The 26,101-nt window shown below is 42.0% G+C and overlaps 5 protein-coding genes across 16 annotated transcripts in view; 3 read left to right on the forward strand and 2 right to left on the reverse strand.

Moving 5' to 3' along the window:
- Positions 1–11: 11 nt before the first annotated feature.
- ASDURF (ASNSD1 upstream open reading frame) lies at positions 12–3,633 on the forward strand. The gene is made up of 4 exons (XM_064433857.1): positions 12–168; positions 2,254–2,307; positions 2,833–2,908; positions 3,493–3,633. The coding sequence occupies exons 1-4, from the start codon at positions 94–96 to the stop codon at positions 3,561–3,563; spliced, it is 276 nt and encodes a 91-aa protein (XP_064289927.1). The 5' UTR covers positions 12–93; the 3' UTR covers positions 3,564–3,633.
- Positions 3,586–9,603, forward strand: ASNSD1 (asparagine synthetase domain containing 1). Of its 2 annotated transcripts, XM_064433836.1 has the most exons (4): positions 3,586–5,064; positions 5,914–6,095; positions 6,944–7,244; positions 8,457–9,603. In XM_064433836.1, exons 1-3 carry the CDS (start codon positions 3,586–3,588, stop codon positions 7,203–7,205), a joined length of 1,923 nt encoding a protein of 640 aa, XP_064289906.1. In that variant the 3' UTR covers positions 7,206–7,244; positions 8,457–9,603. The 2 variants fall into 2 exon arrangements, with proteins under 2 accessions (XP_064289906.1, XP_064289905.1); XM_064433835.1 differs by lacking the exon at positions 8,457–9,603 and having other exon boundaries at positions 6,944–7,269.
- On the reverse strand, positions 7,514–12,380 carry OSGEPL1 (O-sialoglycoprotein endopeptidase like 1). The gene is made up of 8 exons (XM_064433847.1): positions 12,094–12,380; positions 11,705–11,954; positions 10,679–11,066; positions 9,616–9,820; positions 9,387–9,535; positions 8,716–8,846; positions 8,498–8,569; positions 7,514–7,639 (listed from the first exon to the last, which is right to left on the reverse strand). The coding sequence occupies exons 2-8, from the start codon at positions 11,914–11,916 to the stop codon at positions 7,549–7,551; spliced, it is 1,248 nt and encodes a 415-aa protein (XP_064289917.1). The 5' UTR covers positions 11,917–11,954; positions 12,094–12,380; the 3' UTR covers positions 7,514–7,548.
- Positions 12,381–12,704: 324 nt separating this feature from the next.
- On the reverse strand, positions 12,705–20,194 carry ORMDL1 (ORMDL sphingolipid biosynthesis regulator 1). 4 transcript variants are annotated; one of them, XM_064433854.1, is made up of 5 exons: positions 19,774–20,194; positions 19,472–19,534; positions 18,198–18,378; positions 15,096–15,247; positions 12,705–14,159 (listed from the first exon to the last, which is right to left on the reverse strand). In XM_064433854.1, the coding sequence occupies exons 3-5, from the start codon at positions 18,369–18,371 to the stop codon at positions 14,024–14,026; spliced, it is 462 nt and encodes a 153-aa protein (XP_064289924.1). In that variant the 5' UTR covers positions 18,372–18,378; positions 19,472–19,534; positions 19,774–20,194; the 3' UTR covers positions 12,705–14,023. The 4 variants fall into 4 exon arrangements, 3 of the variants coding, with proteins under 3 accessions (XP_064289924.1, XP_064289926.1, XP_064289923.1); XM_064433856.1 differs by having other exon boundaries at positions 18,198–18,391; positions 19,774–20,143; XM_064433853.1 differs by lacking the exon at positions 19,774–20,194 and having other exon boundaries at positions 18,198–18,391; positions 19,472–19,655.
- The window catches only part of PMS1 (PMS1 homolog 1, mismatch repair system component), a 75,898-nt gene continuing 69,500 nt past the window's right edge, over positions 19,704–26,101 (forward strand). For 2 of the 8 annotated variants that reach the window (XM_064433825.1, XM_064433826.1), the window contains exons 1-3: positions 19,704–19,832; positions 22,107–22,253; positions 25,880–26,062. In XM_064433825.1, coding sequence (XP_064289895.1) covers positions 22,122–22,253; positions 25,880–26,062 — 315 coding nt within the window. In that variant the 5' untranslated portion in view covers positions 19,704–19,832; positions 22,107–22,121. Of the gene's footprint in view, positions 19,933–19,975; positions 20,207–20,278; positions 20,490–20,946; positions 20,991–22,106; positions 22,254–25,879; positions 26,063–26,101 lie in introns of those variants that run through there. The other 6 variants (XM_064433823.1, XM_064433824.1, XM_064433819.1 and 3 more) reach the window with 5 other exon arrangements.

The raw sequence follows: 26,101 nt of genomic DNA on the forward strand, positions 1-26,101 counted from the left end.
CGGCGTTCCGCGCGGCCCCGCCGGCGCGCATGCGCCCCGGCGCCGTTGGTGTCGGGGGCGCTGCGCCGGGAGCGGCCCGTGCCCGCCGCGGCCATGTCGGGCCGCCCGGCGCGGCAGGACGATGCGGAGAGCGCGGCGCTGCGCCACAAGGAGGAGCTGAGCCGCCGGGTGAGCGGAGGCGGCCCCGCGGGGCTGAGGGCGCGGGTGGCCCCGGAGCGTGTCGCCGGGGGTGCGAGCAGCGTGAGGAAGAGGAGGGCGGGTGCTGGCAGGGACCGGGGCTCCTGTGCCCGAGAGCGGCTTGCATTAGCGAGCCCGTGTTGCCTCGCTGATAGTGTACTTGTGAGATTGGTGTTTTGGGTCTTACTGCTGCAAATTGAGCGTGGAATGTCAAGTGAGACGCAGTGAGGTTTTTCTCACGGAATATCATGAGTTTCAGGAGACGCCCAATGGTCGAGTCTGAGTCCTGCGCTGCACAGGAATCACACCGTGTGCCTGAGCACCTTATCCAAAAGCTGTTCGAGCTCTGTCAGGCTGGCGCTGTGATCACTTTTCCTCGGCAGTTCAATGCCTAATCCCCCTCTGGGTGAAGAACCTTTTCCTGGTATCCACTCTGAACATCCCCTGACCCAGCTCCAGGCCGTTCCCTGTGGTACTGTCACTGTCACCAGGGAGAAGAGATCAGTGTCTGCCCCTCCACTTCCCCTCCTGAGGAACTTGCAGACTGCTGTGAGATCTCCCCTCAGTCTCCTCCAGGCTGGACAAACCAAGCACCCTCACCTGGCTTCTTTCTAGTACCTAGTTCAGCTTTATGTGTCCAAAATGTCCCAAGAAATTCCAGCCACAGAGGGTGGTGTTCCTCATTGATCCGCTCCCTCCTCCCTGGTGCCCACAGCTTTGTTCAGTATGCAATCTGCCAAGCCCTGTGGAACTTTCACCCCAAAAAACCTCATAGCAACATAGCAACCTGCCAGTATTCCAACAGGGAAGCCAGAGAAGGGGCTCTTTGTCAGGAGCTGTAAGGATAAGACAAGGAGTAATGTATACAAATTGAAAGAGGGCAGATTTGGGTTAGATACTAGGCAGAAATTCTTTGCTGTGAGAATGGCAAGGCGCTCACAGGTTGCCAGAAACTGTGGATGCCCCAACCCTGGAAGTGTTCAAGCCCAGGCTGGACAAGGCCTGGAGCAGCCAGGTCTAGTGGGATGTGTCCATGCCCATGGCAGGGGACAGATTGGGACTAGATGATCTTTAAAGTCCCTTGCAACCCCTTAACTTATGTGATTATATTAAAATAAATAGTTCTGCAGGGCCATGTATAGAGACAGTGATGGTTTTGATTGCCTGGAAGCTGCAAAGCTGGGACATCACAGAGCTACAGGTTGTCACTTTGTTGTGCCTAAGTGGCTGCTTTAGTCCCTGGCAGAGGATGGCTCTGCTGCTTTGCCTTGTTGGTGTGTAGATACAAGAGATTGATGTAGCTGCTGGAAAAGTTGCACTTTCAGTGTGCCAGATTCAGTTTGGCTGACCTCACTCTGTGGCAGTGTCCTGCTGTTGCACCAGTTCCAGGAGACACAAAGGAAGAGCAAGGAAACCCCATGTTGTTTGCTTCTAAGAAAAAACAGTGTGCCCTCTGGATAGATTTTTTTCAGATTTTGGGTTTTGCAACAGTCCTGATTACTTTTCAGCGTTCACAGCTGCCATTGTAAAAGAAAATGGGAATATCTGCCACATCTGGCAGTGCAGAACAGAGTGGTAAATCCCACTAAGGAAGTTAATGTAAAAATCCAGAGCCATAGAAAGGCTCCTATTGCTCCTAATACAGTTCTAGAATATTAGAGTATTTGGATTTTCATTAATTTCATTTTGAATCTGGAGCATACCTGTGATTATAAAGTGTATTATTGATATTATGCTAAGTTTTTTTAAAATTTTATTTGATGTTGTATTACTTGTGTACATGTTCTCTTCTGAGGGGGAAAAATGTGCTCTCTGATTATAAATATCTATAGTTACTCTGGCTTCCCAGAGGCTTTTGAGGGGAGGAGAAATACCAATGCATGTAAAATAGCCTGTTTCTAGACAAATTAAGTATGTAATTTTTATACTTACTTTGTCTTCAGTGCTTCATGTGGAGAACTGCAGCTATACGTGCATGTTGCTGTCTTAAAATATCAGCAGACCTGCTCACCACTAGGATTATAATATGATGTCTTGTTTTTATCAGTAAATTCAAATGAATCTTTTGTCTTTCAGATTAAAGAGCAGAAGGTTGTAGTCGATGAGCTTTCTAATTTGAAGAAGAACCGGGTAAGGTTTTACAAATTTGCTTTTAACTATTTCATTTTAGCAGAGAAATAAACATAGAGACAAGAAGGGCAACAAAATCAGAGCATGGTGTCTTTAATTTGTTCTAATTAAGATTTTAATAAACATGTGGTCTGCTGTGCTCCTAATTTGTCCTGCAAATTATTTGATTATGTATACTTGGGCAGTGTTGGGGTTTTTTGCTTTTTTATGTTTTGAGTTATTTATTTCATTAAGATGTTTGAGTTGATCACAAGGATTCATGCCATATTCTTACATTTTCTGTGCATTTGTTTAAAATAGAATGTGATCCCTTGTGGATGAGGAAAAGAGAAATTCAGAATTGTCTTAGGTTGAGCATTAAATGCTTTTAATGGTACAGCATTAGAATGCTGGTGTTCACAGGGCAGAACTTACCCCTTCACTTTCATACCAGGAATGTCTCTTTGGACCCACACCAGCTTCTGCTGCAGTGTGGTTCCAGAATCTGCTGCTTTGACTTAATACAGTGTGGGTTTTGTTTTACAGAAAGTTTATAAGCAGCAACCCAACAGCAACATATTCTTCCTTGCAGACCGGACAGAAATGCTGTCTCAGTGCAAAAGTAAGTTTGCAGTGTAAAAGCATCTCAAATAGTTAATGTTTAAAAGCTGTATTTGCAGCTGATTTCAAAGTTATATTAAAAGGAGAAAATTGCAGCTATGTGTCAAATACAAAGTAATAGGAGCATGGATAATAGAGGTGATGATGGCACAAGCATTAGAAGAGTATAAATTTAGAAGTATAAATTTAATTTTCTGGAGTGAACAATTGCTGCTTCTCTTTGCTTTGATTTGGGTTAATAGCATTGCCATTTTTATTGTCAGTTCCCTTTTCTTACTACAAATGTTGAAGTCATACTGATTATATAGGCAGGAGTTGGCCATTCCCCTATTGCACTGTGGCCTTTTTTGGAAAAAAAATCATCTTTGTATAATCAAAGAGGAATATGCTACAGCAAGCATATCGCTTGTGTTAGTAATGATGGAACACAAACATAGCTCTTTGCTTAATTAGTGGTTTATGTTTATCACTTTAATTGAACAAGTGGCTGGAATTATTAATTTTCTAGATATACACTTAAACTTACCTATGCATAAAATTTCCAGTTTATGAAATTGATTATTTTTGTAATTTTCTCTTACACAGACACATTAGATGAATTAAAGAAGGAGCATCAGGAGCTGGAAAATTCAGAAAAGACTAAAATCAAGAAGTAGTGGATGTGAATTCCCCGTTGCAATGTGTGGTATTTGCTGTGTTGTTACCTTGTGCAGCCAGCGTGCGATTCCTGATTTCCTCAGTGAAGACATCCTCTGCCATCTGAGAAGAAGAGGACCAGACAGTAGCCAACAGTTGATAAAAACTGTGCCTGATCTCTCTTATGAATGTCTGTTTTCAGGCCATGTACTTCACTTGAGGGGACTGGTGACTCCTCAGCCTCTGGAAGATGCCAGTAACAATGTTTTTCTTTGGAATGGAGAAATTTTCAGTGGAGTGCATGTAGGAAGTCTAGAGAATGACACTGAAGTAATGTTTCGTCATCTGGCTTTATGCAGCAGTGAAATGGACATTCTGTCACTCTTCTCATCACTTCAGGGTCCCTGGTCTTTTATTTATTATGAAGCAGCCAGACACAGTTTATGGTTTGGCAGAGATTACTTTGGTCGTCGTAGTTTGCTCTGGCAGTTCAGTGAGGTTGACAGCACTTTCTGTCTCACATCTGTAAGTGCTTGTTCTGAATCAGGCAACCAATGGCAAGAAGTCCCAGCGTCTGGAATTTTCAAAATTGATCTCAAAGCTTGTGCAGCAACTAAATCTTTGTCTTTAACATTGTTTCCATGGAAGTACAGCTGCAGAGAGAAAGCAGTAGAAGAAACATGCATTAATGTTCTTGACCAAGTGTCAAAAGACTTACCCAACCACATACATCTCATGGTCAGTGAATCAAAGCTGTGTCTTAGAGCACCAGTTATCCCCTTAAATAAAACAGTTTCTAAAGCTTCAGGTGCATCTCCAGGCTCTAATTTTAGCAACATTAACTGTGTGGTTTCTGTAGAAACCCTTCGAGAATTTCTTGCAGAGGAACACAAGAAAAAATTAGCCTGTCAGTTTATTGATGTTTTAAATGAAGCAGTCAAGAGACGAGTCCTGTGTCTCTTCAGAGATCCAGATCACATAACAAGTGAAGTTCCAAACATGTCCCATAAGAAAGCACATATTGCAGTGCTCTTTTCTGGTGGCATTGATTCTATGGTTATTGCAGCCCTGGCTGATAAACATGTGCCTTTGGAAGAGCCAATTGATCTTCTTAATGTAGCTTTCATGATGAAAGAGCAAACTAAGCACAGGGGTACCACTAAAAGACATACCAGCCATGAAGTACAGCTTGATTTGCTGTGTCCTCAAGAAAGCTGTCAGGATCTTGCTGCTGACACTGGTACTCATTCATCTTGCTTTGATGTTCCTGACAGAATCACTGGTAGGGCAGGACTGAAGGAATTAGAAGCCATTAACCCTTCAAGAACCTGGAACTTTGTGGAAATTAATGTTACACTAGAGGAATTGAAAAAAATGAGAAAACAGCGTATTAATCACTTAATCTATCCACTGGATACAGTCTTGGATGACAGTATAGGCTGTGCAATTTGGTTTGCTTCCAGAGGAGAGGGCTTCATTAGTAACCAAGGAGAACTGAAACCATATAAAAGTCCTGCAAAGGTACTGGTTTTTTTTTGTTTTCTGCCTAGTGTTTGACTTCTGAATGTAGAAACAGTTTTGTTGATTAAGAAATCAGCTGGGATTTTTGCTATTCATCAGGCTTCTGAAATTCAGTGTCAGAATGTAGAATATTCTATATTTGTGTGATTCTAGAGTTAAAAATCACATTCAATTCTTTTGTCATGTAATGGGCATGGCTTTTCAGTGAACTTGGAAATGCAATAATATCCAATGGAAACAAATAACCACCATCTATAATTTTTTATTCTGATTTTTCACATCTCTGTTCCTGATGGCTTGTGTAGGGAAGAAGGAAACATTTAATTTCAGCTGTTGAAGGCACAGTAATGGGTCAGATGTAATAGTGTTTTTTCTCTTGATGATTTTACTGTACTTACTGAGTAGTGTAAGCCATTTTTACTTTGAGTGAAGTAGTTGTTACTAACCCAGTAGCTGGTAAATGAATAGTGCTCTGAGTGTACATTCAGGTAACTACAACATATGACACAGCCTTTGGCAATAATTTTTAAAGGCTTGTGTTTAACAAATGCTGTTTATCATAGAAACTAACAAAGACATTCTTCAAATATACTGGTGTATTTGTGATACACATGGCATTGTTTTGATGTTTTTTTGTGTCCTTTAAGGTCTGATAATTTAAGTTACCAGTGGCTGTACTGGGAATTGTTTCAGGCTTTGTAAATGTGTGAGGCACAGCCCATTCTGATAGGTAATATCTTTAGAAGATGTGTATTAATTTTTTTCTCCTTAAGATGTAGTTAAACCTTTAAGGTCTGTTACATACTAACTTGCATAGATACTAACAGTTCTTATATTCTGTTTCCTCAGGTTGTGCTTACTGGAATTGGAGCAGATGAGCAGCTTGCTGGGTATTCTCGACATCGTGTTTGCTTCACAAAAGATGGTTTAGAGGGCCTTAATAAAGAACTTGAAATGGAGTTAGGGCGCATTTCTTCTCGAAATCTCGGCAGAGATGACAGGATCATCGGCGATCACGGAAAAGAAGCCAGGTATTAATGTTTTAACACAGAGCAAAACTGGTTTTGCTGGTTAGATGTAGTTTTTAACACCCCTAAGAAAATCTTAATTGAAAATTCTTTGTGTTTTATTGTTTCTAGTTCTGCTGCAGTTTTGTTAATGTGTGCTGTGTTCTGCAGTTTTTTGCTTTGTTTTTTAAAAAAAGCAGTCTGTAGTATATTGTGGAAGAGTTTACTCAAGGAAATTTAGCAACTTGGTTTTCATCTCAAAGTTTTAAGAAGCAACAGATGTTGAAACAGGCAAATTCTAGCTGGTTATATAATTTTAAACTAAACAGTCTTTTGCACAACTTTGAAGTGTTCTGGTGTGGACCTTTGGGGAGTGTCTCTGCAGAATGACAGTGTAACAGGAGCTGTGTATTCCTACCCCTCCAGTACAGCATAGTCAACATCCACCACATTTCCTGCTTGTTAAGTCTGAAGAGAAGAGTTGAAGAATCATTTTATTTGTGCCTACTTCCTCCATCAACTTGAAAAAAATTCCTTAGATGTTGTCCAGGAGCAGAGGCCACTCAGGTGCATGAAAGGTTTTCTCATGTGATCTTTGTGCCAGTATTTTTCCAAATCTCTTCTTAGTTGCACGTTTTCAGTTCAGCACAAGAAACAGCTGCAGTGGTGGATGTGCAGTGCTCCTTAACCATGCACATGATTAGGAGTGAATGCCTGAAATTCAGAATGATACCAGTATTTGGTGTGTAAATCTTTTTGTTTCAAAGTTACAGTGTAGTTTCACACGGTCTTTGCATGTGGTAAAGGGGAAAACCAAGATTATTCCTATGGAATTTTTAAAGGATCTTTCCCCACATAAATCTCTCTTTCAGGTTTCCTTTTCTTGATGAAGATGTTGTCTCATTCCTCAATTCTTTGCCCGTCTCAGAAAAAGCTGATTTGACTTTACCTCGAGGAATTGGCGAGAAACTGATTCTGCGCCTTGCAGCCAAGGAGCTGGGCCTGACAGCCTCCACTGTTTTGCCAAAAAGGGCAGTACAGTTTGGATCTCGGATTGCAAAACTAGAGAGCAACAGTGAAAAAGCATCTGACACATGCAGCAGGCTGAAGTTACTTTCAGTAGATGAATTATAGAGCTGTATCTGGAGATGTTGCATTTATTCTATACACAGAGTCAGTAAATCCAGTTTTCTTAGAATGTTTGGTCTGGGTTTTTTTACACACTTGGGCATAATTATTAATAATCAGAGTTGTACATGTACAAGGAACTCACTGTGAATGCATCCTGCTCTTTTAAGTTTGTTTTAATACTGAGAATGCTTAATTTGGAATAGTAACCAGAATCACTTTGGTGATAGCAACACAGCATTTGTTCCTCTGACAGATGATTTTCAACGCTTGTAATCCAATTACTGTCCCTAACAATAACAGCATTGAAACAGTTTTCATTGAACTATTTATTTTATTAAGTTACTTTTTAAGATGCCAAACATCGTATCTCTTTTAATTTTGGCACCTTGATGGAATCTTCTTCAACTCTTTTTGAAATATCAATTCCCAGGGGAGCTCTAGAAAACAAAATTATGTGTTTGTTAAAAATGAACATTGTCAGTGCCATATCACACAGATGTACAGCTTCACAGACCTTTTTTTACAATTAGCACAAAAGTCAAAATATTTCAGTACATTCCCTGCACTTCTAAGACTGTGACCATTAAAATAGGCTGTCTCAAGCTGTACCTGAAAATATCTTTAAAATGAGGAAATATTTGTGTTTGTAGTCATTCCAAACTCTAGAAACACAGTTGTGATTTCAAAGCCATCTTCTGGGCCTGTTGTTGTATTTAGATTCTGATTTTAGTTGATAATTCAATTTAGGTCCTGCTGATGAATGTAAAACACTAGAAATTCACAGGTAACTCCTATGATAATCTTAAATAATGCATTGTCTACAGCAAACAAAACTTAGTTTTTTATTCACTGAAATATATACAGCAAATTATTTTTGAAGTAGAGTGTTTATAATTTTTCATATGAAAACTGTAATACAATTTTTATTTTTGTAGTGAGACCATCCAAATCTGTTTTTCTGAAAAGGGAAAGGGGAAAAAAACATTAAAAAAAGCCACGGCTTAAGACCAGCTGGTACTTTTGAGGTATCTGCATTTTGTTTGGCCTTAAGCCTAACATCTACACAATCATGGTAGGAAAAGACATAGAACTGTTATGATGTATGATAAATTAAGTTTCTGAGGCAAAATGAACATAAATGATCATTTGTATTTAAAACTGCCTTGGAAGGTAACTTTTAAAATTTCTATGTGCTGCAGAGAGACTCCTCAGCAGCTTGTTCCTCTTTTTCGTGTTCCTGTTCCCCTTTCACAGCCCGCAGTGAGGACACAGACTGGGAATGAGCAGTGCCTTACCTTGGCTCGTAGCGGATGCCAGCAGCACTGGGAAGAACCCCCAGCCCTGCACGTAACCTCTCAATGCCATTCCTGAGCAACAAAGCAATGACACAAAAACGTGCGTCACAACTCTGCGTACCAGCACATCGTTCAGTCAGCACAAAAGGAGCTTCTTGACTCTCATGTCAACTTTGCATGTGCTCCTGTAATATGTGTTAAAGAGAAACAACTCTTACCATGCAATCATAACGCCATTGTCAGTGCAGAGCCTTGGAGGAGGACACAGTAAAGCAAAATTGTTTGCATCTGCCAGATTCTGTAGAGCTTTTCGGTAATACTGATTACTTGCAACTCCTCCTGATACAACCTGACAGCATTTCAAAAAGAAAAAAAGGCATTAACTCAAAAGTACTTATGGGTCACACACAACTAGCGTCGTGTTTAGAAAAGGGTTATCAGTTGAAGTTCTGAAGACAGCAATAAATGCTGCATTTAAGATTAAAACCTATCAGAAAAGAGTATGCTAAGTGAGCTTATTATGCAAAAAGACATTCCTAAAGCACGTCTGTCTAATGGAAGGTGTCCCTGCCCATGGCAGGTGGGTTGGAACTGGATGATCTTTAAGGTCCTTTCCAAGCTAAACCAGTCTATGGTTCTACTGTAAATCAAGTATTCGGCAGCACAAGGGCAAGTTGTTATGGAAGGTTAGATTAGATGGTTAGAAAATCTCTAGCTTGAAACCCAGGTAAATATTTATTATTCCATTACTTTAATATTGTTGGTATTTTAACAATATAATACATACATCTTCCTCATATGCCAAAGGTAGAATGTACAACAAGGCATCTGCCTCTTCAAATGATGTTAACAGAGTCAGATATAAAAAGGAGAAAAAAAGTATACCCACCAAAGTGGCATTTTTTGATGGTAATATGCTGTTTTTGACGCAGAAGAGCATGGCTCGGTACGTCCTCTGGATAATATGAACAGCCACTGCGTGCTGTACAGCAGCAGCAACATCCTTAACACAGGACAGGATCTCACCTTCCTGAATACCTACAAAAGTGTATCATCAAAGGGGGCTCCTGAGTGTAGGTCATCAACAGCTCAGTTTGTATCTGACTGCCTAAAAATACCTTCTTCTTTTTCTTTCTGTGCAATGGCATTATTGACAAGGTTTTGGAGGCCGGCGAAAGAGAAGTCGCAGTTCCGATACTGCTGCATGGGCAGTGGGAGGGTGAGCAGTTCCTGGTTCCCAGACTGAGCCAGGTGCTCTATGGCCTTCCCCCCAGCCATGCTGTGGCACTCTGGGTGTTTTCTTAGGGACAGTCTTCGTGCCACCTAAGGAGATGACAAACAACAGACATGGAATCAGTTCCTCCTGGAACAGCATCACTGTACTGCAGTCCATGGAATAAAATGTGACACCAAAACATCCAATCCAATGTGAAATTCCAAACAGGGCATGGTAAGGGTAAGACATAACATCAGACCAGCAGGATTTTTTTTTTCTTGGAGTATTTAGAAATGCAATTCTAGAACAATCTGGGCAAACATAAGGATCAACAAATTTTGCAGGAAATATTAATTACTCCATTTTTAAGCTATAAGAAACACACATGGTCTGTCATACTGTATTACCAGATAAACAGGAACAAAACTGGTTTCAACTTTTCAAAATCCTCTTTATGATTCCATTTTTTAATTAATATGCACAAATACTGTTTAAAAACAGTGCTGAGAACAAAGCCGTAAGTGAACAATTTTACAAACTGTACTCAGGTACCCAGAAAGACTGTCAGGGCCAAACCATGCTTTTTGATCTCTAAAAGCTAATATTAGTAAGAAATGCTTTAGCACGCTTTGTTTTAAACCTGACAGCATAGTAATACCTCTATAAAATACCTCTATACAACTTCTTTGTATAATCAGTGTCAATGAAACACCCAACACCAGTTTTGGTTATGTTGCCTATTTGCTAAAATATAATTAATATGCATATGTTACAATTGATGCTTTGTGTACATTTTTAACAGTCTTTCATACCTTAAATCTACGGCATTTCAAAATATAAAAAGAGTTACATAAAACTTGTATTGCATTGAATTGCTGTCCTCAGGCTGATGATATTACTACCATTATGTAGTATAAATGCAATAAAGAGGACAACTAAAGAAAGGTAAGGAAAAGAAACATTACCTTATCCAGCATGTCACCCGGTGCGATGTCGATGGACTGTCCAAGCAGGAGGAAATCTGAAACTCCTTGTGCTACTGCCAAGAGACAGTGTCCTCCAGAGATGAGGAGAACCAAGAAGGGGAATTCCAGGGGATGCGTGAGCCTGATGGTCAGTGCGTGAGCCTCCATGTGATGGATGGGGATGAAGGGCTTGTGGTGCCTGCTGACCAAGCTGCGGCTGTAGTGCAGCCCCACGCCCAGGCTCAGAGCGAGCCCGGGCTGCACGGTGGTGGCCACAGCCGCCAGCTCGGCCACAGAAACGCCGCTGGCACTAAGGGCCTCTTGGACCACTCGCTCGATGTTTTCTCTGTGGAGCTGCTGTGCCACCACGGGAATTATTCCTCCCGATCTAGTAAAACCAAGGAATTGCAATGCATTGGTAGTTTATAACGATAGAATGCCATAAAAATAGTTTTCAGGCACCTCTTAACCTTGCTGTATCCTGCCTGTTTCCTTAGTGCATTCTCAAATGCCTTGTTTAGTGTCAAGGGCACTGAAGGGAGCATAATTATCAGTGGAGGGCCAGAAAAAAGATGTAACTTGCCTTTTTTTGGTACAGATGCTTTTAAAATGTATTATCTCAACACTGTTCCAAAACAATTTAACTTAATATTCACAACCCCTCACTTGTCAGCTGATGTTCTTGAACCACCAATGGTTATTTGATTTGATTTTCCTTTTAAAAAGTCAAGACATTTGGTAATTTTAACAGTAGCAATGACTTCATCTTTTATTCAAGCCAGAGAAGTAATCTGTCTCTCTTTGAAAGAAAATAGTGGAGGAAACTTGTTAAATACATGGCATTTATTTCCTCCCCCTTAGTACTATGTCAGGCAGTACGTGTTGAGGCCAAAGCGATACATCTTCACACCTACCCACCACTTACTTTCATGGGGCAGGGAAGACTTTTATATGGATGATATTATAAGTAACAATAACAGTAAAATCATTATTAAGGCAGATGCCTTGACAGAAGTCTGTTCTTACTGTAAATGAACTTCCTTCTGGCAGTGCAGTGCTTCTCCCAGAATACAGCCAGCTTCATCCACCACAGCAGCGCCAGTGTCGTCACAGCTCGTCTCTATTCCCAAGACCAGCCTGTGAAAATGCTGCTTCCCAGAGTGAGCAGAGCTGTTCCTCAGCCACGCAGCTCGGCCGTGCTTCACTGACTGCAAAACGCCTCTGGCAATGCTGTTCATTGTTTATAATCTACCTGGTGGCTATGTCTAGAAGAGAACTGCGTAGTTTATTATTAGTGGAGGGTTTTCAAGCACGTGTTCTGCTCTGATTTTCTGAAGGGCTTTTAAATGTCGTGTGGCCATTCATGACTTTAAGACCCTACAAAAACCAGCTGGGAGGTAACCGCCTGTTATTACCTGAATTACGTGTGAAGAGTTCCCCACTGCGCTTGGTGGCGGGGCTGTCGCAGCCCTGAGCGAGGTCCCAGCCCGCCTGTGGCCGCGGCTGAGCGCTGCCGTGCGGGCAGGGCCAGCCTGGGCAGGGCTCGGCCCCACTCCGCGGATCCTCCGGCCGCGGGCAGGGGGAGCTGCGGCGGGAACCCCCGGTCCCGCCCCGCCCGAGTCGCGGGGCACTCGCGTAGTCCCCGTGTCGCGATCTGTCGCCACCCCCGCGCCGTGCCGGGCCCGGCTCCGCCCCGCCGGGGACGCGGGCGGAGCTCCGAGCCGGCGCAGCCGCCGTGCGCAGCGGCCGAGAGCGCGGACTGCTCCGCAAGCCCCGGGCACCGCGGCCCCGCACCTGCGGACACCCAGCTCGGGCCGTGTCGTGCAGTCCCTGCCCCTCGGCAGCACAGCCTTGGGATGTCCATTATTTAAAAATCAGCCAGTTACCGCTTTCTATGCAAGCAACAGACAGAACTAATTACTTCCAATTGCTGAATAAAATTCGTATCTCATAGTCCTTTTTTTTAACGGCATCTTTATCGATCAGAAAATTGCTGTAGAAAAAGAATAAGTACACCACTGTAGGCTTGTCTTTTGATATTTTTAATTTTTTTTTTCCAGCTCACTGGCTGCCGCTGCAACCAAGATGTAAATCAAGTCTTAAATGGAGTCTTCCGTTAAATCTGAGCTGGTTTGGGCTGGCAGACACACAGCAGACTTCAGAATTCATCCTTTTTTCCACGACAGAGAAATAAGTGCTCAGAGCAGTAGATGTACCTCCTTCACTCTATTTCCAGAGCTGATAATATACAAATTACCCCATACTACACAGTACCCCTAAAACACAGCATTCCTCCACATTTCCAAGACATGCAAGTTATCTATACCTTTTTCTGCAAAAGCATAGTTAGTCCATGTGATTTGCCTACTCACCTACTTCTAGTTCAGCTTCTATTCTAGCTTACAACCTACACAGCTTCCGCGTTCAGACACTTGCTCTGTAACAGAGCACCTTCTATGACAGCAGCAAGCCTTTCCCCACCACCTCACAGGCCTCTCAGCTACTGAAAAATAACCCATCAGTGAATATCAGAGAAAACAGTCAAAAATTCACACCTAAAAAGAAACTGAATTTTTTCAGGACGTCCCACTTACACTGGAAAAGTCAGTATCCTGGTAAGCAAAGTGAAATAAACAAAACAGTGGCAACTTGCAAAAGCGTACATAAATGGAGCTCTTGAGTTGATGTGGAACTCCCCGGAGCTGGCAGTTAAGGACTTTGTTCAGTTATTGTGATTAAAATAAAAAAAAGATAAAAAAAAATAAATCACAAGAACAGAGAGGGCAGGAATTATACCATCAATTTATGCTCGCTGTCACAGTACTTACTGTGGGACAAACTTTTACAATGCAAAAACAAGCACAACCACTTACAATCCATTACAGCAGAAACTACCTAATTTCTCTTAATCTAAGAATGTGGCCTCACCAGTCCTTGGCATCGAGGATTCTGGATTTATATCTAAAGTTACCACCTGCATTATGGATGATGGGTATTTGTGAAACTCTGCTCTGCATTTTAGCTGTTACTTGAACCTTCCTTACAAGCCACTTGCATCAGCCACACGTACAGTCTTAGTGGGGATTAGGCTTTAGAGCTGGGCCTGCCCAGTTCTTCATGAAAATCTTCCACACATTTCCAATCCACACTGAAGTATCTGAAGGCATCTTCTTACAAAGTCGATTTTCATCCCAGACAATGCCGCAGGAAGCAGGAATTGTATCTCAGACGTAAAAGCATCTCTCCCCAGCTATGATGAGATACTCAGCACAGCAGACTACTCGTTTCCTTCACCTGGGGAGCAGCAGTAGCCATGTCAGGGGCAGCCAGTGTTGAACCTTCTGCTCAGTATTTATTGATGCCAAAGATTCGAACCCCATGCAACTGTGGCAGCTTGGGGATAAGCACGGTCAGGAGAGAGGCTGTGTTGAGGATAAAGTGTGTGGGATCATACTTTGTATAGAAACTCGTCAGGAAGTACCTGCAGGAGAAAAGGGACCAAGCTTAGCTGATGGCAGCCTTGTCTAAAACACATACAAAGCATAGCTGAATGAAGTCCTTTAGTGATTAGTAAGATTTTACTAGTTAACATCTGTATCGAATATCTCACCTGAGGCTCTAGAGTATCTACAGCAAAATTATGGTTTAAGTCTCTCCTTCCCATACCTCTCAAGGTGCTTAAAAGCAACCCTTGGTTTACTGTTTTCTTCCAGCACTTCTCCCCACCTCGAGGAGTTATATATATTTTCTCAGTTTCTGACCTTTATGAGCCAACTTTCTAAACATCATGCAGGATCTTCCCTCCCCTCTCACTGTGCCATATAAGTGGACATGTAAATTTTCTTCAGGGACAAACAGAAAGACTTTTAGAGTTGGATATTAAATATGTATCTGATTTTTCTTAGTTACACAACCACATGTTTGTCAACAGAGACAGGTGTATAGAATTCCTACACCATTTGCATAGTGTAAATAGAAGACTATGTACAAAGCAAAACTGACACCAGATCCCATCCACTGAGGAATGACATATTTCTAGCTCACAAGTTGCAAAATGGTTAATAAATGCTGTCACAAAAGCAATTAGTTTAGATTTTCAATATTTATGACTTCACAATCTCTTAAAGAAACTCAAGAGTTAACAGTAAGTTTTCCACACAACACTTCTAATCTTTAAAACCTGCCCCATTAATAACTGTTTACAAACTTTGACTTCAGTATGTGGAGTGTCAAAAGCAGAAGACTGTTGATTACATAGCCTGTAAATAAATATTCCCTACAGCTGTGATGTAGAAATAAACAAACAAATATAAAAAAAGAAAATGCTTTTAGACTGTAAATTGCAACCCATTATGTTGCAGCTTTTGAAATAATGGCTTTATGTGTCAATTTATCTATAACACAGTTTTGAACTCACAGAATTATAGGAGAGATTGTGAAGAACTTCCTTGAAGATGTGAATTGTACTCCATAATCCAGTTGTTCCCAGTGTGTTAGTAGCCTAGCTTTCCCCTGATCAGGTGTTTCAAAAGGAGTTCCCTTTACTGCATGCAAAAACACATACATTCCCTAGAGAAAACAAAAAGTGAATACAGAGGCACTTTTAGTAATATTTTTAAATAATTGTTACAATTTTCAATGCATTATAAAATTTAAAAAATTAAAAAAAAAAAGATTGAGTGAATTCTCACCCAGAAGAGCTGCTAGCCTGTAATGACAAATTATTGAAGAGGAAGGAAGAGACAAGAAGTGATTTGCCTGAGACTGTGCAGAGTCAGAATTAAAGCCCAAGTCTGAGTGACATCCAATCCACTTCCTTGCCTTCTACACCAGTAGGCAAAAGTTCCTCGAATTCCACAGAATTTTAACAAGCTCTGTAACAAGTGTGGGGCTGATGATTGGTATCACCACCTTCCTAGCACATTGTTAACACAGTGATGAGTAGTAGAGTGTGCACAAAGCAAAAAACTACCTGCAAACACTGACAATATCACACCAATTCCTGAAAGCTTTACCAGCTTCAAATCCTTAGAAACTGACTAAGCATTCTGCTGAATACCATCTGTCCACCTCTTTCCTGCTTCTCCTTAAACATGCTGGACTTTCCTTGGGACTGTTCCTGTTTGATGGGAACATGCCATATATGGTTTGCTCTGAAAGCTGTTATGAATAAAAAGTTATCTATTTTTTTAAGGTTGCAGAGTAAAACACGTTAAAGCAGTGCTGTTAAGTTAGCTTCATTGTTAAAGAGTTCTTCTTCAATTACCTGTTAATGGTTGGTGATTAACCATTGTCCCCCTGATGCCTGCCAGGGAGGGACACCGGGACCCTCCAGGTACCAGGAGAATGGGATTGGCATCAGAGCTGGTATGCAGGTGAGAAATGCATTGCTCCGAATTTTGCAGTTTTCCAGATAAACCCCTAAAAATTACGAGCCAACATAGAACTGAGTGACCTAAGTGACGTATAAGAATGGGAGTATAGTCCAGTACCTGCTTGGATCCTTTTTGCTTCTCACCCTAACCTCAAAAGATGTTGATTAAAGAGACGACCAGGGGTGTTGGACCTAAAAGGTGGAATCTGCTAATATCCCGTGAGGACGGAATCCCCAGCTCTGCCTGCAGACCAGCACACAAAGCTGCATCACCCCCCTCCTCCTCCGTGCCACGCCTGGGAGCAGCGGCGGCGTGGGTGTGACCCGTCGATTTCTCCCCACCTGAGCTGATTCTTTTCAATAAATGCATTAAAGAGAAAGATCTCCTGCCCATTTATTTCAAAAGCCCAATTTGGGCCTCTTGGTTTCAAACAGGGGAGTACACTCTCTTCCAGTTTAAAAAAATGCTTGTTTTCTATCAAAGAGAGAACACCAACTCCAGGGAAGAGTCTCTATGAGACAATATCAAAGATTTCCTTCTCTTTCTATGCACATACAGAAATTTTCATAAGAAAGCTTTATATACAAAAAAAAAATCACATTTCTTCCAACTTCTTATAATGGAGGTGGAATCTCAGCAAATCACTTCATGTCTCCTTCCACCTTTTTTTGGAACAGCCTCCAGACCAGAGCCCTGTGAACCTAGGACAATTGATTTGTTTAATTAATTTTTTGATTCATGACATTTGCAGTGCCTATTTTAATAACCATAAAGACACTTTTAGGACAGATCCAAATGCTTACTCCACATTTTATTTCCCAGTGGTACTTGCAGAAAGGACCATCAAAAATGCTTTCAAGGTTAGCTAAGAGTTTTCCATTAGTGGAAATCCAAGATTTTTTTTTGTCAAACCATTTGAGGATTTGTTTCTAAAAGAAGTGCCATTTAAATTCTGAAATATCCAACAGTGCAATTTATACTCATCTTCTTGTGTTCCACTACAAAACTACTTGCCAGTGCATGCTCTCATCATCCCTGTTGTCATTACAGCTACTTGCAATGAGTTCAGTAAGGCATGTGGGAAATATTTAGTAATACTTGTCTCTGCCAACATCTTCTGAAGTCAGACATGTCTGATGCTGTCAAAGATAACACACAAAACGCTCTAATGACAGTTACAATTCCACCAGTAGTTTTAAACCTATCTACAAAACCAAAAAGCTCAAATGAAGATTAAAACTCTACATTTAAGAGGATAATTACCCATCCTCAGTGAACTATCATTTTCCACCTTACATAAGGAAGGAGCTATCTTTTTGTCAAGCCTTCTTTGCAGGCAATGTTAGAAAGCTGAGCCAGCAAACCTCAAGAATGATCTAAATTGCTGGGTTATGTCCCTCTTTTCTCTAGGCATGGCAGGACCAATACAGATAGCTGCACTACTTTAAGTGGTTACAGGAGCAGAAAGCAGCTCACAAAATCTTTTGCATACAAAAATCATCATGCAAGTCACAACCCACTGAGTAACAAATGGTTTCAGGGCTGGGGTCAAAGTACTTCAGTTTTTCCCACTGCTTTCAAGTGAGATTTCTCTAATGTCCTGTATGGTGACAACACTGCATGCTGAAGTCATTCTGAGTTATGTAGCTTGGCCAGAATTAAAACTAGAAGAAATAGAATACAAGCATTTCTCTTAAAGAAAATAGGTAGGCTGCTAAAATTAAATGTTTTGGGATAATAAGATTTGGGATAATAAGATTTATGTGGAAAAATTAGCTGATAGTCTCCAATAATTAAAAATGTGCTAGTTTATGGATTCAGCACAGCTCTCTTTCACAGAGCACCGTGAAAGTTGGTTGGCATGATGATTTTATGTCAGCAGCCTAATGAAACGCCATTTAAAAGAAATCATAATTACATAAAGAATATTTCATGTCTTTCATGCTTAAACTGAAAGTGGCTGTGTATCACTCCTCCTCCCCAAAACAGCCAATCCCTTGTGGATAGGCCAAGGAGAGGTGGTGTTTTGGACAGCAGGATTTCACTGTCCATACAGACTGGCTACTTTCCTCTTCCCTTGCTACTGAAAATAAATACTTCTGAACAACCACTATTCAAATGCTGCTCCAAGAGAGGGTACTCACCAGGTTGTGAATGACATTTGTTAAAGTCCAGGCGACAGGGACACTAAAGAAGGGAATGCTGAGCAGGACAATGTGCAGCATGCCGACTCCCAGCGCATATGTCAGCCACATTCCACGGCTGTTCATCACTCGAGTGTTGGGATTTACCTCGCTGTGGGCAACTCCTACGTTCATTTTTACCCTATAAAACAGATCTGTTTGAAGGCTGAGACTGCTGTTACAGAAGAGTACTTAACATATGCAATTTTCGAATGTGGGAAAAAGCTGCTTTAAAGAAGCAGCCCTGGAGAGAACACAGTGCATAAAGCAGGATCTACCTCAAGATCTTCAAGCTAGGGTTTATGAGAAATTAGTACAAAGGGACAGTTGGCAACCATTTGTTTAAAACAAGTCCAAACAAATAAAACTCACAAGCCTGCTACAGAAGGGACATTAAAAAAAAAGGTAAGCTGTGATGTCAGAAGCTAGAGTTGCAAAGCTGTAAGAAACCAAGCTAATAACTTTTATCCTCTGAATAAAGTTTTGCCATCCATGACAATATCCAAAGCTCCTTTCCACTTCCCACATCAGACAATCTTCCTCCTCTTTCTTGTTCATGTAATGGTTAGTGAAGAATTCTGCATATACCAACTGCACAGCCATCTACTTCTAGAAAGAGCAATGAAGGAGTAATGTACGTCTCTTTTTCTTGAAGCAAGTGCAGATTTCCTCCCCTCCCCATCTATTAGTTTCCAGACAGACATTTTCACCTTCTAAACCTGGCTGAAATTAGAGAACAGGCTCAAAAGTTTTCTAAGCAACAGACACACGCAGAAATACACAGGATAATTTCATATGCTGATATAACCAGGAAACTGACACAACTTACCTACAGTGCCTCTCTCGTCCTATCGCAGTAAAATTTGTAGTGATAATTTGAAAATAAAACCCTAAACTACTGCTTATTTCAAACTCACGTGATCTCTGGGACTACAGATACTCATTTATGGGAGCGGGTTTTTTAGCAATCACCTGAACCAGAATACAAAAGCACTGTTCAACCACCAAAAGCAAGCTTGCTTTCGGTAGGAAGTTTGTTTCCGACACTTACTTAGTGAGGTATAGAGTATAAAATAAATATAAAATAAATATAAAATGCCCGAATATTCTGCAGTATTAACAGCAGTAGGTTAAAAACGCTACGCTGAACCTGAAGCCGAACCGGGGCACAGCCGCCCTTACCCAGCACCCGCCGCAAAGCATTCCAAGCCGCGCACTCGCAGGGCACACGTTACCTGCGATGGGCGACACGAGGCTCTTCCTCTCTCCCCGGGATGCAGCACCCGCCGAGCCAGCACCTAGGCAGACACCGTGACGTGACCCGCCATCCCTTCCCATCGCACGCCGCGATCCCAGCCCCATCCGAGGGGCAGCTCGCCGCGTTTCCTCCGCCATCCCTCCCCTGCCGGCCCCGCTCCTCCGCCGCCGCCCCGGCCCCGCCGCCGCCCCGGGCCGGCCGTGCCCGTGGCCTTCTCCCGGGCCCCGGCGCGCAGGCGGCCCCGGCCGCCCGTCCCTCCGCCCCCCGCCGCGGCCCCACCTTTCCGCAGCCCCGCGGCCGCCGAGGAGCCGGAGCGGAGCGTCGGGCGCCGGCCGCAGGTAGAGCCCGCGGTGCCCGTGGGCAGGGCCGGTCTGGAGGAGAGCGGAGGGGCCGGGCCGGGCCGTCCGCACCGCCCACGGGTGCGGGGCGGGCGCGCAGGTAGCGCAGCCGCGGGGCGGGAGCGGGAGCGGGAACGAAGCGCCGCCGCCTCGCTGAGGCCGCGCCGGGGCCGCGGCGCCGCTTCCCGCGGGCGGCTGGGCCGGGGCGGCCCTGGGCAGAGGCCGGGCAGGCCCCGGGAGCGGTGCCACGCCTCTCGCAGCGAGAACCGGGAACTGCGGACGGCTCTGTGGTTTGGGGTAAACTGGAGGGCCCGCCGGGTTTATCTGCAGCTTTCCCCCCGCTTTTTCGTCTCGTAAACCGAAGAAATGCCTCAGTGCGCGATGAGGGAGGGCCCCTGAGAAAGGCGGTGCTCGCAGGGGGGGCGGGGTTCTTGGTGTGGCTCCGGACTCTGTGGGGCCGGAACCGTGAAATTTAGGGAGATTTTGTTCCCGGTTTGGCTGGGCATGTGTAGAACCGCTGTTGTTGGCGTGTCGGACTTGCTGTAGAAGGTTAGGTCAGTGATGGGGCTCCCACGCGGAAAATGCTGCGCTTTCCCCCAGAGCACAGCTATAAACACCTCTGGTCCGTGAAGAGTTACAGTAGTAAGGTGGCTTGAGGTGAGATACGTGTCTCTTAGCTAAAAGGCATCATAGGCGGGCTGCCTTTCCATGGGTAAGACGTCCCAGAGGTCCCTTTGTGCCTCCCAGGAGGTGTCCCCGAGATGTGGCCAGCATTGCTCCCTCATTTGGGCCCCAGAGCAGGGGACTCCACATGGCCTGGAGCTGATTCCCCTCCCAAGCCTGCATCAGTCACACCTCATAGAAAAGTTGTCTGAGGTCTGCAGCATTTCTGTTTTAAGATCCTCCCGTATCTTAGTCAGTGTCTTTTGATGGAGAGAAATCCAGCTTCCATCTGATTTACTCCCGTGAGTAAATCATGAAGCACTTGACACGGGAGTCCCATACAGTTTGTGAATGCCTCAAAACCTGCCTCTCTGAACACGTGTATATGATACTAACATCTTCACCTTTTCGCCTGCTCCTCTTGTTTTCCAGTTGGTGGAAAAACCATTCATCGGATCCTTTTACCACATTTGAAAGGCAAACTCCCTTTGCAATGTAAATAACAATAATAAAAAACCCCCTTTGTAGCTGTTCCTAGAAAAGTTTCAGTGCTGCTTGTACTTCATAACACTGTACTTCCTCCCCCAGCCCCCCAAACCAAAGCCGAGTAACCACATTTTTACTTTGTCTTTTATGTTTAAAGAGTAGCTGTCTTTGGAAGGATGTTGAGGCAGAGAAATGTCCTGTAATTGTTGTATCAGCTGCATACACCCTGCAGGGCAGTGATGCTTAGGGGTGTTGGCTGCGATCCCTCACCAGGACCTGGCTGTGTCAGGAGGAAATCTGTGTTTGTTCCATTCCTCCACGTGTGCTCATATCCTTGGGACAGGTGCTGAGTGTGCAGTCTGTGTTCTCCAGCAGATACCTTGGACTGAATTAGTGAGAAAGCCAGGACTGCCAGGATTGTTTGCCTTTCAGTGTAAACAGCATTATATAACATAAGCCAGAGAAGAGAAGAAAGCTGTATGAACCATTCACCTGCCTCTCTCATATGCATATAAAACTAATTCTTTTGTGGCAAGCTACAAGGATCAGCAAAATAGTTTTCCTGGGGCTTGGCTGTTTGTGTTAGTGTAGGTACTTAAACAGAAATGCATGCTAAAATTCACAGATCAGTGTAAATTCTCTTCATGGGAGAGTGTCTCTATAATATAGCAATGATTTTATAACCCTTTGTATTTCCAATAATCAAAAAAAGAAATCTCCACTGGTTTATAAGGCATCTTCATTTTCAAGTGAGAGAGAGATAGAAATAAAATGACCTGCCTGAGGGCACACAGTACATCAGATCAGAGAGGCAAGACTCTAATTGAGAGATTTTTGGGTTTGGTTTTTATTTTTGCCAGTAGATCCCGTTGCTATTGAATGTGGCTTTTCCTCAGCACCAATGTGTTGCCTCCCTGTTTCTCTCCCAACACCTATTGAGTGTTGGGAGGAAGAGCAGAGGAAGCTGAGTCCTACTGTAACTTGAAAATTTCCTACTGTAACTTGAAAATTTCCAGCCATTATGTTGTGTTTTTCTACATTTCAAAGTTCCTGTGAAACAGTTTCTTAGAAATGTGTAATTGTAGTGTTCCTTTTACATTCTTTTCCTGTTATTTTTCTGTGCAGCTGAATCTTTCCACCATGAAACAGCTGCCTGGAGAGACAATTCGGCTCCTTTCCAGTTCTCAGGTGATTACTTCAGTTGTCAGCGTGGTGAAGGAGCTGATAGAAAATTCCTTGGATGCCAGTGCTACAGGCATTGATATTAAACTGGTAAGTCTCTCAGAAAGAATTTGATATAAAATAAGATGCCAAGAAAAATGTTAACCTGCAAATGTGGTTTTTTAGGCTATTGTGATTTGGGGAATGGCAATGATTATTATATAGTTATATGTATATATTTTTACCTCAAGTAAAAATGGTACAAAATTAGTTTCCATTTGGGTTTTTGAGGCTCTGCTCTGAAACAGTAAGGCATGTTTGTGCTTCTGAATGTATCGTGTGGAAAAAAAATGTCAGCTTTCTTAATCTTCCTTTTCCTACTTAAAATTTGTGTTTTCTGACTAATAGCCTGTTTTAAAAGTTGTTGGATTTAGGTTTGCTGTTAGGCTGACATACTTAATTCTCATTACAAAGTATTGTAGGAAAGGTGAAAATGGAGACAGTGGAAAAGCTTGATGATCATTCAAAACAAATGATGTTTTTGTAATACAAATCACCACCCTGTCTCTAATTGACATGGTGAACTCTGGCTATTTCTAACTCTTTATAAGCTGTTCAAAAAAGTTGACATGTCGTTCAGGGATAGTTTCTGACTTGAATTGAAAATACTACTTTTAATAAAGAATTTGAGCTTTTTTTTCCCAATGAATTGGGTGAAATGGATAACTGGTCAGCTCCTCTTGCTGTCCTATTTCTGCTTTTGCAGTGTTTTGTCAGCAGCTGTATAGTAGCAGTATCTCCTGCTTAGTAAGAAAGTGTTACTATATCCTGTATAAATGTATGTATTCAGAATTGTATCCAATTTCCTTTATTGAATTAATTAGACAAATGCTCTTAACTAGGAGGACAATTCAGTTTCTCCTTGTTTGTTTGACCATGTCTGTCATATTTTCTGAATGAGTCTAGAGATGTTCCATGTGAGAATGCTTACCTGTAGATGCCAAGGAACATGTTTGTTGCTGCTTTGAGTGAGCTGAAGATGTTCTGTCTTTGCTGTAGTCTCTCATAATCTCTGTCTTCTCAATATTTAGGTTGCAGAGTATCTTGCTTCTTGAGTAACTCCAAAGTGAGTAGTGTGTACACAGTTGTAGGGGTAAAGGATATTGGGATCAGATCCTGGGAGTTGATCAGTAAAGAAATTAACAGAAAGGTTTTGGAGTGTTCCAGAATGGTTGGAACAAACCTTGCAGAGGAGAAAGCCCTCTAACTAGTGTGGGTTTCACAGCACAGTAACCAGTTTTGTCCCAAATCAATGAAAAAGAGCATTTTTAACCATTTTCAGTGCGTGAGTCATCTGCACTACTCTTGCATACTTGTGTTAGTCCAGCCCAATCCTAAACACTGTAGTTACAAACAAACATGGCTTTATGCAAATTGTCAGCAATTAAAAGAAATTTGGTGATTGTTCTTCTGTGGGTAACAGGGGAGAAGAGAAAACCTGCACTCTGTGCAACTCTAGACAGTAATACTGTAAAACAATGGATTTTTTTATGGTATTTTTAATGGGAAATTAAAATAACTCTGACCATGTAATAGAGGTCAATGACCACATTAATTCTGGATTAGTTCAAAAGCATAACAGAGAAGAGAAACGTTGAAATTCCATTTTACAGCTTGATGGGTTTTGCCTGAAACTGCAGCATTTTCATTGTTTTCATCTTTTTCAGATGGAATAGGAGGGCATAGTTTATCCAATTTGCCTGAACAAAGATAACAGTTCCTTTCTGACAGACAGACAGACAGGAATTAACCTGAAGATGGAATGGGTTTCAGATAAGAGTCGTGGCAGTGGTGAGCTGTAGTGGGAAGCTTTGGCTGCTGTTTCAGTCTTGAGTGGCCATAGGTGATGTTATTTGGCATCTTTGCACTGTGTACCAAAGCTGAATCATACTGATTGGCATCAGTGACCTGGCAGAGCAACTGAAACATTTCTTGGGCTCATAACCTTGGTAAGATTCAGCTCATGAAGGAAGGTGTTACAAAATACAAAGGTTAAGCATATTTATGTCATATTTACATAAAACATGCACAAGTAAAAATTAATAAGATTAGAAGAGAAAGAGAGAATCATTTATGTAACAATTGGTTCAAGATAAATCTCACTTTTCTTGAACAACTAACTGGTCAGAAAGTAAAAATTAGAATGGAAAATTGGGCTTCATTGTAGAATTCTCAAACCTTTAATTAGCACATACAGCAGCAGGGTAGAGGGTTTCCTGCCTCTATTTCCTTGTGTGTTTTTGTGCTCAGTTGAGGTGTATTGCTTAGTTCTGTTTTGCTGCCCAGTAGGAAGTTGACTCAAACATGAGCAAAAGCATGGTTTTTCACCTGAAGACAGCTTGTGCACCAATCATTAAACCAGAAAGGGAAATTTCTGTTGTTTTTTGTGTATTGTGGTTCTGAGCCTACCTCAGAGGCTTTTGATGTTTCCTAAATCAGATTGTGTGAGTGCAGATGGTTTCTTTAGATACCTTTCTTTTGTTTTTGATTGCATCTTTTTTTTTTACTTCAAGAAATAACCTTGTGAGTACATAACAATTTTTTATAACTGTTTTCAGCATAGGCCCAGGTAGGACAGCAAAGTTTGTCCTGTTTGATCAGCCTGCTTTCAGTGATCAACCACCACATGCTCTGTGCAGCATCAGTGATGGCAGCCACTGTTTTAAGATAATCTTTCTAAGCAAAACTAGTTGTAAAGTCACCTAGATGTATTACACACTACAGCACTTTTTGGTGTGTTGCATCATAATCTTTTCAAAGAGCCAGTTTTGCTTCTGTAGAAGAAGCTTAGTTAGTGATCCTGCAGCTCTGATTACTTTCTCCTCCTTTCTTGTGGTTCCTCTGGGTGCTGCTCACTTGTGCAGACTGTAGCTGGAAAGAAGAATTTTTTCCTGCACTTGTTTAAGATGTTACAGAACTTAAATTTCATCTTTTATTTAACTGTTGTAAATATCCAGGTTTCAGAATTTTACCCTGTTTATGCTGGTGCTTGCTGGAATGATATCTTTAAACTGGAATTCAGTAAAATATGCATGGTATCTATGTAGAGCTAAATCACAAAGATTGAACTTTGCTTCCCTGAAGGCTGTTTTAAAAGAGCCTCTGGGAACCTTTACTTCTTTTTGTAAAGTACTGTTTCTGTTTACAAGCTTTAATTGCCCTTACAGTTAATGCCTTGTCCCACATTAGAATTTCAGCTTCTATGTATTGAACTTGGAAAGCAGAACTTATAAAATGTAGTGGAATTACATTAATCAAAATTGAAACTGAAAATGGTCTTAAGTGAGGGTCTACTGAATTCAATGGATGCAGAGCTGCATTCAAATGATTTCAAAAAAATTTCTACCAAGTAAGTAAGAGAGGTGAAGAGACAAAAAAATCTTCAGCTTTCCAGTTTTAGGTCTCCTTTTGAGCTTATGTTTTGCTGTTTCTGAATTGCAGGAGATGAATTATGTTATTTAATTAGAGAAACCATTGCTGTTATCCTAACATGGTGTATTTTCCCTTTTCTTTTCTTTCCTTAAACAGATACATTTAATGGTTGCTCAGTTCCTCCAAACAAGCAAAACTTCCACTTCTGTATGGATAGATAGAAGCTGTAACTTTATCTGCTTCAAAATTACATCTTAATTAATTTGGTTGTTTTGCTGCTCCTTTGTGTTTTGTTCTTTTTTTAGGAGAATTACGGGTTTAGCAAAATAGAAGTAAGAGACAATGGCAGTGGAATCAAGGTTGATGATGTCCCAGTTATGGCAGTTAAACACTACACCTCAAAAATCAGCTCTTCTGAGGACCTTGAAAGGCTGACAACATACGGTTTCCGTGGGGAAGCTTTGGGATCAATTTGCAGCATATCAGAAGTGAGCACTTGCCATAAATGTGTAGCCTTTGTGTTATGA

The sequence above is a fragment of the Passer domesticus genome, chromosome 10, assembly GCF_036417665.1.
Source record: "Passer domesticus isolate bPasDom1 chromosome 10, bPasDom1.hap1, whole genome shotgun sequence".
In the NCBI taxonomy this organism is placed as follows: domain Eukaryota; kingdom Metazoa; phylum Chordata; class Aves; order Passeriformes; family Passeridae; genus Passer; species Passer domesticus.